Below are 12,383 nucleotides of genomic sequence, written 5' to 3'. Positions count from 1 at the left end.
AACAGCAAGCTATAGATTCGCCTGGCGAGGCGCTGAGCTGGGGCCTTAAAATATGAAAGATGTGTCCAGTTTACAAAGTAAGGAAGGGATGTTCAGTAGACTGGCTGGCTGGATAAAGTAAAAAAGCAGGAGCTTTTCTCCAGGAACAGAGAGAGAACGGCTTCACAAAGGGGTAGTAAGTGGGAGATGAAGGAGGTGACTGGGGTATTTTGGGGTGGGGGGGCACTAGTTTATTGATGTTACGGAATAAATCAGGTGACACAAAAGAATGATCCTATTGAGAGATAATGTGCATCAGGACATAAGCATGGTAGAATCCTGTTTTAAGGACAGACCTAGGCAATCCCCTTTTGATCAGTACAGCCAAGCGATTGCTGCACATCACTAGGTCATGTGGTACAACTGATTTTACAGCAGAATCCCCCAATGCAATCAGTAGGGCTGATAAGCCAGCCACTAACTGCCTAGGGTCAGGAAGAAACCTCCCCATGTGGGCAGGATATTACAGAATTGTCTGTTGTGGGAGTTTTTAGCAACTGGGACTGGCCCCTGTTGCAGAGGGGGGCTGAGCTTCCGTTGCCCCAGACCTCACAAAGTCATGTGCACCTGTGCAAAGTGAATGCAATTTGGGGGTAATCCACTACTGGGCCAGATCCTTCACTGTTGTAAATCAACACAGCTCCATTGATGTCAATGGAGTGACACCAGTTTACACCACCTTAGAATCTGGCCCGACCAGTCTGTTTCGGTAGCATTTTGCACAGGTGTAAATGACAACACTTAGTGCAGAACAGTGGAGAAGCAGACCCAAGACCAGCACAGACTGTGATCTGATACATAAGTTCTAGTGTTTTTTGTTCAGTGGCATCTGAGATGGCTCTCCCTTGGCTTTCCTGTGCTAGCACAATGCCAAAATGATCGGGTGGCAAACGCTGTGGGAGGGAATATTGGTTAGTTTCTATTGGTCTGTACAAGTTTATATTTACATGAAATCTAATTCTGGGGCCAGATTTGACCTGACAGAGTCCCTTTAATAATGCCTCAACCAAAAGCGTTTTGAAAATAATTAAGGATCAGGAATTGAGTAAAGCAGTTACGTAGTGGGACCAGACTTCATTAAATGTGTTCAAGAGAGAACGTTTTAATATTTAAAGAGGAGATTTAATGTTTACAGAAATCCTCCCTCTGATGTGAAATTGCTGTTAAATCAGGTTGGAAACTGGTTTTTAAATCCCTTTAAACTGGTTTCCTGTAGAGCTCGGGTGGCAAATGATGTCTGCAACTCTGTATGACCTAGCAAGATTTATTAAGGGGCTCAGCCCACCTGTGGGAGTTGCCCATACTGTCTTATAGGTCTCTTATGGGATTAGAGACACTAGCATGCTGGCTTGATCTCCCTCCTCCCCTAAAGTTTATTGAGGGAAAATAAAAATAATTATAGTAAAACAGTTATACTAAAGCTGCCAAATCATGACACTTCCCTCACTATGGAAGCTCAGTGCGATAGCTTGAAGCATTTTCCCCTGGGCAAGTCTGGATTTCATACACACTGTAACGGAGGCATAATACTGGCAAAACTGAATAGGTATTTAATGCTCCATATGACTGTGTTTTAAACGTAGGAAGTTACTGCCCAGGAACAGACCCATTCATGAGAAATGGCAGTGTCCAGTGCTTAGAGAGCAGTCCTGTTAATAAGGACGCCTGGGTTGTATTCTCAACTCAGGGACAGAGTTAGAGCATAGGATCTGTACTCTGCTCTGACCACTAGACCCCACTTCCTAAAGCACGACCCCTTCGTTCTGTTCCCAGCTCTGCCATTGACTCAGTAACCGGGGGCAAGTTACTTTGCCTCTCCGTGACTCAGTTTCCCCAATTGTAAGATAGGGATAATGCAGTAGAGCACTTGGAGATCTTTGGGGGCAACGTGCTAGGTCGGGAATACAAAGTGTTATATTAAACCTGTTTATTAATTATTAATTATCCACCCAAAACCCAAGCATTCATCAAGTGCTGTGTATACAATTTAAAGTGCAAACTGGTATTACATAAGAACCTGCTTCATGAAAGCCCGCACTTAAACCGGAGTCTGTTGAGGAGTTGTAGGCAGGGCTGCGTGGAACCTTCCCTTTCACTGCATAAAGGCAGGATTTCTCCTCTGGAGCTGATTTCCCCTGCCCCACATCCTCTTCTGTGTTCATCTTCCAGGCTGCTAGAAGTCAGGCTGGGAATCGAGAGGCTCACGGCTTGAACTGCACCGAGGTGCTTGGAGGTGGCCCTTCCTCTGGCTCTTGGTTAGAAAATGAAGCTGCCTCTTTGTTAAGTCAGGCCCCGATCCAGCAAGGGCCTTACGCAGGCAAGGAGTCCCAGTGAAGTCAATGTTTCAATGAACCAGTTGGTCCCTTGCTGTCTCAGAGCCTAAAACTGTTGCATTCTAGAGGTGGGAGTCTAGAAGTCCAGTCGGCTTAGATGACCCTCCTATGAAGAAGACGAGGCGGCTGTCAGTCACAGCTGCTGCAAGTTCAGAGGGCGTTCGTGTGTTTTAGGATGATGCAGTAGTCAAAGCAGCCTGTCAAAAGCTGGCACAGTTCCAAACTCTGCTTGCCAAAGGGAAGACATTCTAGACACCGCAACCATCTCAAGGTGGGGAACTCAATGGGTATGTGCACCTTATAGCCAGGACGTCATTCTAACTAGAGACATGCAAATGTACACTTCATGGCTCAGTGTAAGTCAGACCAGGCCCTCCTCAGCCTGCAGTTGCTCCATACGTTTTTTAGGCCAAGATTTTCAAAAGCAGCTGGACTCACTGCCCAGCATAAAGGGGCCTGATATGCAGGCAATGCTGAGCACCTGCCCTCTGGAAACAGGCCTCTTTTAAGGTGTCTCAAGTTGGGCACCCAAAATCACCAGTCACTTTTGGAAATCTCAGCCCAAACCTTTAGACATTTGTTTTGTTCAGCAATGCAGAGTTCCGGGGACTTTGGCAGAAACCTTCCTTCCAGATCATTTTTCGGCAGCATGAGGGCTGCCAGGAGAGCGCTCCCAAATGCAAAATCTAAATGAAAATGTTCAGACTCCAAAGCAATTTTCCTTTGTATGAACTGAGAAATGCTTCCCAGCCGGTGAAGTTTCCCAGCTCTGTGCTGTGCAAACAAGCCCAGGTATCTTTACCCAAGTGCTTGCTGAGAGCACTTTGCCTCCTATAGCAGGTAAGCATCCCCAGCTGCCAAATCATATGGTTCACTGGGTGTAGATCGTGTGGGGGGTCAATCCTGTAGGGAAGTGAGAGTTGCAATTGTGGGGTGTTTATCATTCTTAGGAGTGGGCCATTGGCTGGAGGTCAGGCCCTCAAGGGGATGTTAGACTGTCACTCAACACCTAATGTCAGTGACAGAAGCAGCTTGGAGAACAAATATGAAGTCTACGGCTATTGATCAGAAATAAAGGCCAAAGAAAGTTGTTTATTAAACCCAAGCTCCGTGTCCCAGGAAGGATAAATTGTCTGAACTATAACTCAGGGTTATTCCTTTCTGGACATGGCTCTTTGTTCCTGATCTTGGTTGAACTGCTGTGCACCGCAGGAGGCAGCCATCCCTGCTGGCATGTTCTGACCCTCCCCTCTCCTGTGTTGCTCAGGCTTTCTCAAGCTCCATGATGGTTTCGAGGAAGGTGGTGGCTTCTCTGCTGGTGGTGTACGTGGTGGCCATGCTGGCTGAACAGACTGAAGGCTACCTAGCCTTCTTCACTCGCAGCGACATCGAGAGGATGCAGGTAACCCCTGAGCACCATACTGCAATGGCCTGAGCCCCGTGTGGTGCAGAAAGGTGCATCCTGTGCATGCTTCCCATGTGTAGCTCATAGTTCATCCCCTCTGAGCAGAGACAGTGCCTGTTTGATAGATGGTTTCATAGATTCATCAAGTTTAAGGCCAGAAGGGACCACCAGAGCTAGTCTGACCGCCTGTCAGGCAGAAGCCACTACCTACAACCCAGCCACTTCCACACGAACCCCAGCCACCAGAATCAGACCAAAGTATCACAGCCCTCATGAGACTAAACTATTTTGCGTCACGGGTAGAGAACAGGAGGCACTGAGGTGCACTAATGCCTGTGGCCCCAGCGGTGGCAGGGAATTGATTGAATGAGAACATACCCAGATGACCCTCATCATCCACTAGGGGTCTGGCTGAGAGCAGCAGGCCCATTTCTCTTATGCCTTGAGCCAACCAGTCTCCAGAGGTGAAGGGCTAGTGTGCTAACCCACTAAATCCTCAAATGCGCCGGTGCCAGGCCTCACGCAGCGCAGGTGAGAAAAGACAAGGGGGATGATTTATTTAAGCCCACGTTGTTGGAAAAGTGGGGCAAGTCCAGGGGAACTGGCTCAGTTTATTCTCAGTGGTGCTGTGGTGGAGCTGGTTCCCTTGAGAGGGTTCAAACCACCAATCTGTCAGGCAACAGCCTAAGACTGTACTTATAGGGTAATCGTCTACAAGCATGCTCAGAGTGCTGACTTTGGCCCTGATTCAGGAAATCGTGTAAGCCTGGGCTTAACTTTAAACACACATTTATGTGCTTGCCTGAAGAGCAATGCTTTTCTTAGCTGGGGCTTTCAATGGGAGACGAACCTCAGGCCAACATAGTTCTTACTCATGTAAAGCTCTCAATGGGTCAAAGGTTCAGACCAGCTCTCTCAAGTCCATCTCTAGTGGAAATGTAGCTGGAACAGACTCCCCCTAGCACGACAGGTCCCACAGCAGTACTGGGATGTGCTCGGCAGGGCAACTTACAGGATCCTCAAAGTGTGGGAAGCACTTTATTCACCAGTCCCGCAGAGGACTTTGAGTGAAAGACTCAGGATTAGACTGCAAGAGCCAGGATTCAGTTGAACATAAAATAGGATAGTGGAAACAAAAGGCCCATTTACATTCGTCTGTGGATATTTTGTAACAGTTTTCTTTTATAATTGCTAATGGCTCGGATTTTTATGGAGGAGCTGCAATCTCCCGTCATAATTCTGCTGTGCCTCTTTGTTCTAACAAATAATTAACCATGCGCCAAATAGGTTTCAGTTCTGGGACACACATAGAGGAAAATCCTTTTCTTTTGATGTGAAACTAATGCTACTGAAAGATGCCAGGCTGACAGCCCTAGAGCCTGATGTTCTCTGTTTTCACACAGCACAGGCAAGCTTCTCACCCACCACCACCTCCACCTCCACCTCACCGATGTGCTTCATCTTGGAGAGACCATGGGTCAAATCCTGGCCCCATTGAAATAATTGGCCAGACTCCCCTTGACTTCAATGGGGCCAGGATTTCACACCCTGTCTAGGAATTAGCAGGGATGGCCTATTGTTCCCTTGGTGTGTCTGCTGAGCATCCATGCGGCCGCTTCTTGGGTGTAGCATGGTCATTCTTCACCACTATCAGAGGCCAGGGGAAGTATGTGGATCCAGTTTAAACAATAAGGCAAACTAATGAGAAATGGGAAGCAGCCCTGAAAGCTTCCCCATTGTGTCTCAGCACTGGCCTATAGAATGTACACTGATGTGGACTTTTGCAGTGTATCATTCACCAGTAGCCCATACAAACTCGCTTCCCCCTGGGGTGCTCATCACAATCAAGAGTCCTCTTGGGTGAGAGGGGAGTCCCTCTTATTTGTTGTCCAAAATCTGCCTCTCTCACACTGAAAATACCCCTTTTAAAATTCAGTGTGGCAGTTAGGGCAGCACTACGGACCCACCTCCAACAGACAGACCCACCTCCAACAGACAACCACTCCAAAGCCCCCCCAGCGGGTTCCCAAAGCCATAGTATGAAACCTTTCAACCCCCCTCAATTTTTGCTGCTCTCCTGCGGTTTGCGCTGAGCAGGGATTTCACTGCATATATCGTAGAGGGACAATACAACCCGCCCCAGAATGGCCTATCAATAACGCATAGCACAAGTGACATGCTTGATGCTGGCAAAGGGGCTGGACAGGAATAGACTAATTAAACCTCAGCACCCCTTCCACGATGCTGCTGAGTATCAGTATTTATTCTACAGATGAGGAAACAGAAGTACGGGGGGGGGGGGCTGACATGACTTCCTCAAGGTCACACAAGGAGCCAGTGGCAGAACCCGGGTTAGGAGTCAGAAATGCCTAACCCCAAGCTCAATCCACTTGGCTGCCGTGCTTCTCTGGCCACCAGTGCGCATCCACGTCTCTTAGCAGATCAAAGAAGTTACCTTCTACTGCATCATGCCGTAGAGCTTTAGGCTGTTAACTGAAACGTTGGTTTGAGCCCAGGGCCCACCCAAGGGATACCAGCTCTTTGACTTTTTGTCTGTACGATAGGGTCTGACCCAGTGTCTGCTGAAATCAATGGGAGTCTTGCCAGTGGGCACTGGATCAGGAGGATGGCAGGGAATAATCCTGCACTGGTTCCCAGGAGATGGACTGAAGGTGACTCATTAGGTTTCGCTGGTTTCTTATTTCTCTGGTTCAATGCCCTGTTCAGCTTGGCAGTTCTCACAGGTGAAGGATACACCAGCTGGCTCTCTTGATCTGCCAAGGGATGCGCTTGGTACCGGAATAACAGCTGGTGTCATGTCGGAGCGGCATCAGCAGCAAGGACAAGGCGGCACCAGTAAGAGATGAACCATGCAAAGGGAGCAGGGGATTTGTAAGGAAAGGAATTCCCATTTACAAACCCAAGGCCAAATCCTGCTCCCTGCTCTTAGCCCAAGTGACTCAGCTCGGTGCTGGAGAGCTCCGCTGCATGTGGATTCCCTTCCACCAGGTCAACTCACGGCCATGGAACTGCTCCATGGACCCTACTCCAGTGCGCTTCACCCTTTGCTGAACAAGCAGCCACTCTGCCCCACCGTGACCCTTGTCCCTGTGACCTTCCTGATCCTTGGTGTTTGTTCTTTACTGTACCTTGCCGTGTAACTGCAGGAGAAACAGAGGAACAAAGCGCAGAAGAAATCCCTGATGTTGCAGAAGCGATCAGAAGGCGGAGACGTTACCGAGCTCTCTGACGTGGAGCGTGTGGACGAGGGCGAGATCATCAAGGTGAGGGGAATGGTGGAGGGGACCCGTAAGTATATGAGGAAACAACACAGGTGCATTTGGATGTCCAATAACCACGTTGGCTGACCAGATACAAACATATGAAGCCTACCTATATGTGTACGCTGCTGCTCTGTTAGGTTCTAGTGGCTTCTGCAATAGAAGACAGTAAGTGAGTGCCACTAACAGGCTTAGGAATTGTTTAAAGGGATACTACCCAATTCCTACAAACTGGACCCAGGCACTGAGCAAGTTTACATCAGAAGATGGGTGCAGGGTGCACCTCAGCCTTAAAAAATTGTCTTGAAAATTTCGTAGCTCAGCCCCTGAGTCTACTTACCCTGCCTGGCATACTAATGGTGAAAAATCTACCGATCTTTTATTTACCTCTCAATAAACACCTACTACTGCTGCTCAGGATTTTGCAAGTCTGCTTCTGGCTTTTGGTTTGGGATTTATCTTGATATTTACTAAAGTAGGCTTGTTATCACCTGTGAATTGTCCAGCACCTTTGAACCTGCAGGATTCCTAAGGACCTTGTAGAGCGGGTACCAAGTTTACAAACTTGAGTCCATCCAGCTTCACTGTTGGACTCTTAAATCAGCACTCTGGGGCAGAAAAATACCTGTTTTAGAACATAAAAACATATTGGGCCATCTAGCCCAGCATTCTGTCTTCTGACAGTGGCCAATGTCAGGTGCTTCCCAGGGAATGAAGAGAACAGGGCAATCCTCATGTGATCCGTCCCTTATCATCCCGTCCCAGCATCTGGCAATCAGAGGCTTAGGGACACCCAGAGCTTGGGGTTGCGTCCCTGACCATCTTGGCTAATAGCCATTCATGGACCTATTCCCCATGAATGTAGTTAATTCTTTTCTGAACCCAACTATGCTCTTGGTCTTCACAATATCCCCTAGCAATGATTTCCACAGGTTGACTGTGCATTGTGTGAAGAAATACTTCCTTCTGTTTTGTTTTAAACGTGTTGACTATTAATTTCATTGAGTGACCTTGGTTCTTGTGTTATGTGAAGGGGTAAATAACACTTCCTTATTCAATTTCTCCAAACCAGTCATGATTTTTATAGACTTCTATCATATCCCCCCTTAGTTGTCTCTTTTCCAAGCTGAACAATCCCAGTCTTTTAATCTCTCCTCATTTGGAACTTGTTCCATACCCTTAATCATTTTTGTTGCCCTTTTCTGTACCTTTTACATTTCTAATATATCTTTTGAGAGATGTGGCGACCCAGACCAGCACGCAGTATTCGAAGTGTGGGCGTTCCATTGATTTATATAGGGGCATTATGATATTTACTGTCTTATTATCTTTCCCTTTCCTAATGGTCCCTAACATTGTTCACTTTTTTGACTGCCACTGCACATTGAGCAGATGTTTTCAGAGAACTATCCACAATGACTCCAAGATCTCTTTCTTGAGTGATAACAGCTAATTTAGATCCCATCATTTCGTATGTATAGTTGGGATTATGTTTTCCAATTTGCATTTATCAACACTGAATTTCATCTGCCATTTTGTTGCCCAATCACCCAGTTTTGAGAAATCCCTTTGTAACTCTTCAGTCTGCTTTGCATGTATCTTGAGTAATTATGTACCATCTGCCAACTTTGCGACCTTGCTGTTTACCCCTTTTTCCAGACCATTATGAATATGTTGAACAGCACTGGTCCCAGTAGAGATCCTTGGGGTACTCCTCTATTTACCTCTCTCCATTCTGAAAACTGACCATTTATCCCTACTCTTTGTTTCCTGTCTTTAAACCAGTTAGTGATACAGGAGAGGACTATCCCTCTTATTCCATGACTGCTTAGTTTGCTTAAGAGCCTTTGGTGAGGGACCTTGTCAAAGGTTTTCTGAAAGTCCAAGTTTTTTTAGGCATCTGCGTGCTGATCTGAGCCCTTGGAGGCACGTTTGCTCAGTCACCCAAGTTAGAAAATTGGGCTCCTCTATTACAGCCCAGGGATAGTTTCACCCACCAGGCAGTGCAGCCACTTCTGGGTTGGAAATATCACTATTCTTCATCATCAGCAAAGGGAAAGGAGAAAAAATGTGGATCCACGGGAAATGTAGCTAGGTAGGATGTAAAGTCTAGCTGAGTTGGAATTTGTCCAGAACATTAGTTAACACATCTGCTCTTCCAAAACTGTCTAATATTAGTGTCTAAACACTGAGCATTCTCAGTCTTAAACATTAAACACCAGGCACATCCTGGTGTCTGACCACCACCCCCAAATGTGGCCTGAGCAACTCGTTCACTTTTGTTACATCCTAGCAACAGCTGTCCTGAGGTGCTGGATGCAGAAATGTGCCTCATCCTACAGCTCTTACTCAGGCATCGGAGTCAATAGAACGACTGGCCTGAGAAAGAGTTGCAACATGGGGGGTTATCAAGTTTAAGGATCACTTTCTCCTTTGGGACCTCTGCTAATTGCAGAGGCCGTATGCTGTTCGTTGCCAGTGGCCTATCCGCCTACATTTCCAAGCCAACATCTGGATGACCCAATGGATTGAAACTCTGGGACATCTAGCAACCCAAGAGTGAGTAAATAGTTCAAGGACTGCCCTCAAGGCCACTTATCCCTTGTGAAGACCCAGTCCACATCAATATCCACCATACTAAGGGTGCAGTCCCTCTTCCCATTCATGTCCGTGAGGAAACTCCCATTGATTCGAACGGTGCAGGATCAAGTCCCAAATAGGAAACTAAATCAGCCCAGCTTTATTCCATGTGACGGAACTTCCAGCTTGTTCCTAGTGCTACAACTTCCAGTGGCTGGCTACGGGGTTGGCGGGGAAAACTCCAGCAAGTTGTAGCACTTAATTCTGTGCACAAGATCCCTTGTTCTTCAACATCGATAAAGTAGGAGGTGTGGTTATCCATCTCCCCCCGCTCCATTTTCCCTTTTTTGTTAACTATGCTTTCCTTCACAGCTGACTGCACCTGGAGAAACTGGAATGCGGCTCGACCCTAGGCAGCTGGAAAAATACCAGCACATCCTGGAGGAACTGCTAACTGAGATGCTACTGAACGCTCAAAATGGTACTGTAAGGAACTTGAACTGTGCCTCTCTCCCTCCCCTAGTGATAATTCTGGGAATGGCTTTTGTGTCATGTTTGCTCCCTTTACAGAGTCCTCATTGTCCTCCCCTCCCACCATGGATACACTCTGCGCTTAAGAACATTAAGCTCCCTTCTCATTGCCCAGATGGTCTCTCGGTGCTGCTGTTGATCGTTACAGTGACTTCGCACCATTTCCAAGCAGCCACCCTTGGTACTGCTCCCCGCGTTCACGTCCCTCCTCCGTGGCCAGGGAACAATCTTGTGAACACATTGTTCCAGCCGTTTGAAAATGTGTCAGCATAAAAGCAAGACGGAGGAGCTGCCTTCTCCTCCTGAATGGGTATTAAGGGCAGAACGCACATTACAGGCCAGCCCAGGTGGGGCACTGAATAGCTAAGGGGAAATCAGTGGGAATTAGGTACCTAAATACTGGGCTTTGGAGTCTGCTTCTCTCTTCCCTTAAGGCCAGAGTGTGGCCCATCCTGGACACCAACCAAGGGGACTAAAAGAGGGTGTAAGACTCCCTCTTACTCCATTGAGCTGTCTACTCACACCAGGGGTACCAGCGCAGAGGGGATAGCAGCCTCCCTTGGGCTGCCAGTCCCCATACATATGCGAGTGGAGCTTGAGCTCCACCCCACAATGCAATCAGTGCAGTTGTGTCAGCATGCTGGGGACATCCTCTGTGTGTCAGAGATGGCATATCTATGGGTGATCTTACTGTATTAAATATTATGCATTGTTGTGGGCCAGGGATTGTATATAATTCCCTGAGGGAGCCCTCCAGTAGCTAAGAACAGGGGTGGGTGTTGAGGCAAATTCACTCAGACTGGAACACCTCACAAGAGGTCCCACCCCCTGGGAGGGCTTGCCTATACTGGCTCAGACTGGATTCTTTAGAGACCAGCAGACAAAGAAAGGACTTTTGGATAAATAGCCTGAGTTTAAAGTGACTCTGGGCCTACTTTCTGATCCAACAACTGGATAGGACCTTCTGTCCCAGGGACACCCCAGTCCTTCCTGGAAAGGATTGGAAGGACTTGACCTATTCATGGGGGTTCTTGTTCTGAGCAAAGGGTGTTCTAAAGTTATAACCAAAGAAAAACCCCGTGGTGGGGTTGGAAGGGCTGACTTCTACCAGAGCCCTTGTTGGACTTGGGGGGGTGATCTCTGGTAGGCTTATTAGCACATGTGTAGGTTCTTTTAGTGTTTTAATGTTTTCTCTGTAATGCTTTCACCTTAAGAATAAATGTGCTTGCTTAGAAAGGGCTGTGCGGTAGCTTGTATCCGTGGGCAATTACGTTCCTTTTAGCCTCTGGGGAGAAGCAAACCAGACCTGTTTAGTCAGTTTGACTTTCTGAGGAACTCACGGTATAGGCAGGCGACTGTGCTGCCTGGTAAAACCCGGTCAGGAGGAAGAGAGAAATCCATCTGCACCCAAGAGAGGTGACAGCTGAGGAGTTGGGAGCCTAGAGTGGGTGCCCTTGCTGGACCACAAGGGGAAAATATAGGTGCAGTCATGACACACTGCACCAGCTGTATGCCTGACACCGTGTAAGTTCCCTTCCCCTCCACACCTCCACAGAGGAAGGAGAAACTAGGGGCACAGTCTACTTCCCAGTCTACTGCTTGGACAGCACAACTCAACGCTGTCCTGTACATGGGGCTTATGGCACAGCCACAATTTAGTCTTTGCTTTCTGTCCCAACACCCACTGAAGTCAAAGGGAGACTTTCCATTGTCTTCCATGAGTACTGGATCGTACCTTTATAACAGTTACACATCAGTGTATCTCCAGTCTCTTCAGTGCAAATATTCTCAGTTTACAGGGGTGTGACAGAGATCAGAACCAGGCTCTTGGTTTTGCCAAGTTGTAGGTATTTGGGGGAATGTTGCTGTACACAGAAACTTAAGGGCTAATTGAGGTTCTAATTGTTCAGCCCTGAAATCAGTGGGGTTTGCCTTAGCGAGGGCATTAGGGCCAGATCACACATCTCTTATTCACACTGTTGTGCACATATGCGAGTCACCCCACTGAACCCAATGGGACTATGTGAGTAAATGCTCAGCAGAGCAGTATGCAAAAGGACTGTACAATACAGCCCTAAGTAAACAGTGAGTAACAACTAAGGATCTCAGGATTTAGGGTGACATTTTCAGTAGAATGCAGCACCCGTAAGTTAGGCCACATTGGCCAAACAGCTCAGCACCTGCAATCGAGGCCAAATTTTCAAAGGAGTTAGG

At 47.5% G+C, this 12,383-nt stretch overlaps 1 protein-coding gene and 1 long non-coding RNA gene across 4 annotated transcripts in view; one reads left to right on the top strand and one right to left on the bottom strand.

Annotated features, from left to right (window-relative positions):
• LOC112060481 (uncharacterized) overlaps positions 1-12,383 on the bottom strand; it is a 30,370-nt gene that overhangs the window by 10,299 nt on the left and 7,688 nt on the right. The gene's annotated exons all lie outside the window — the stretch shown is intronic.
• MLN (motilin) overlaps positions 1-12,383 on the top strand; it is a 35,485-nt gene that overhangs the window by 22,319 nt on the left and 783 nt on the right. For 2 of the 3 annotated variants that reach the window (XM_042858112.2, XM_008174474.4), the window contains 3 exons: positions 3,640-3,774; positions 6,945-7,061; positions 10,011-10,119. In XM_042858112.2, the coding sequence (XP_042714046.1) occupies positions 3,640-3,774; positions 6,945-7,061; positions 10,011-10,119 (361 nt within the window). Of the gene's footprint in view, positions 1-3,516; positions 3,775-6,944; positions 7,062-10,010; positions 10,120-12,383 lie in introns of those variants that run through there. The other variant, XM_005309360.4, reaches the window with a different exon arrangement.

Source organism: Chrysemys picta, chromosome 4 (genome assembly GCF_011386835.1).
Source record: "Chrysemys picta bellii isolate R12L10 chromosome 4, ASM1138683v2, whole genome shotgun sequence".
Lineage (NCBI taxonomy): Eukaryota > Metazoa > Chordata > Testudines > Emydidae > Chrysemys > Chrysemys picta.
This window is presented reverse-complemented; position numbering and strand designations above follow the sequence as displayed.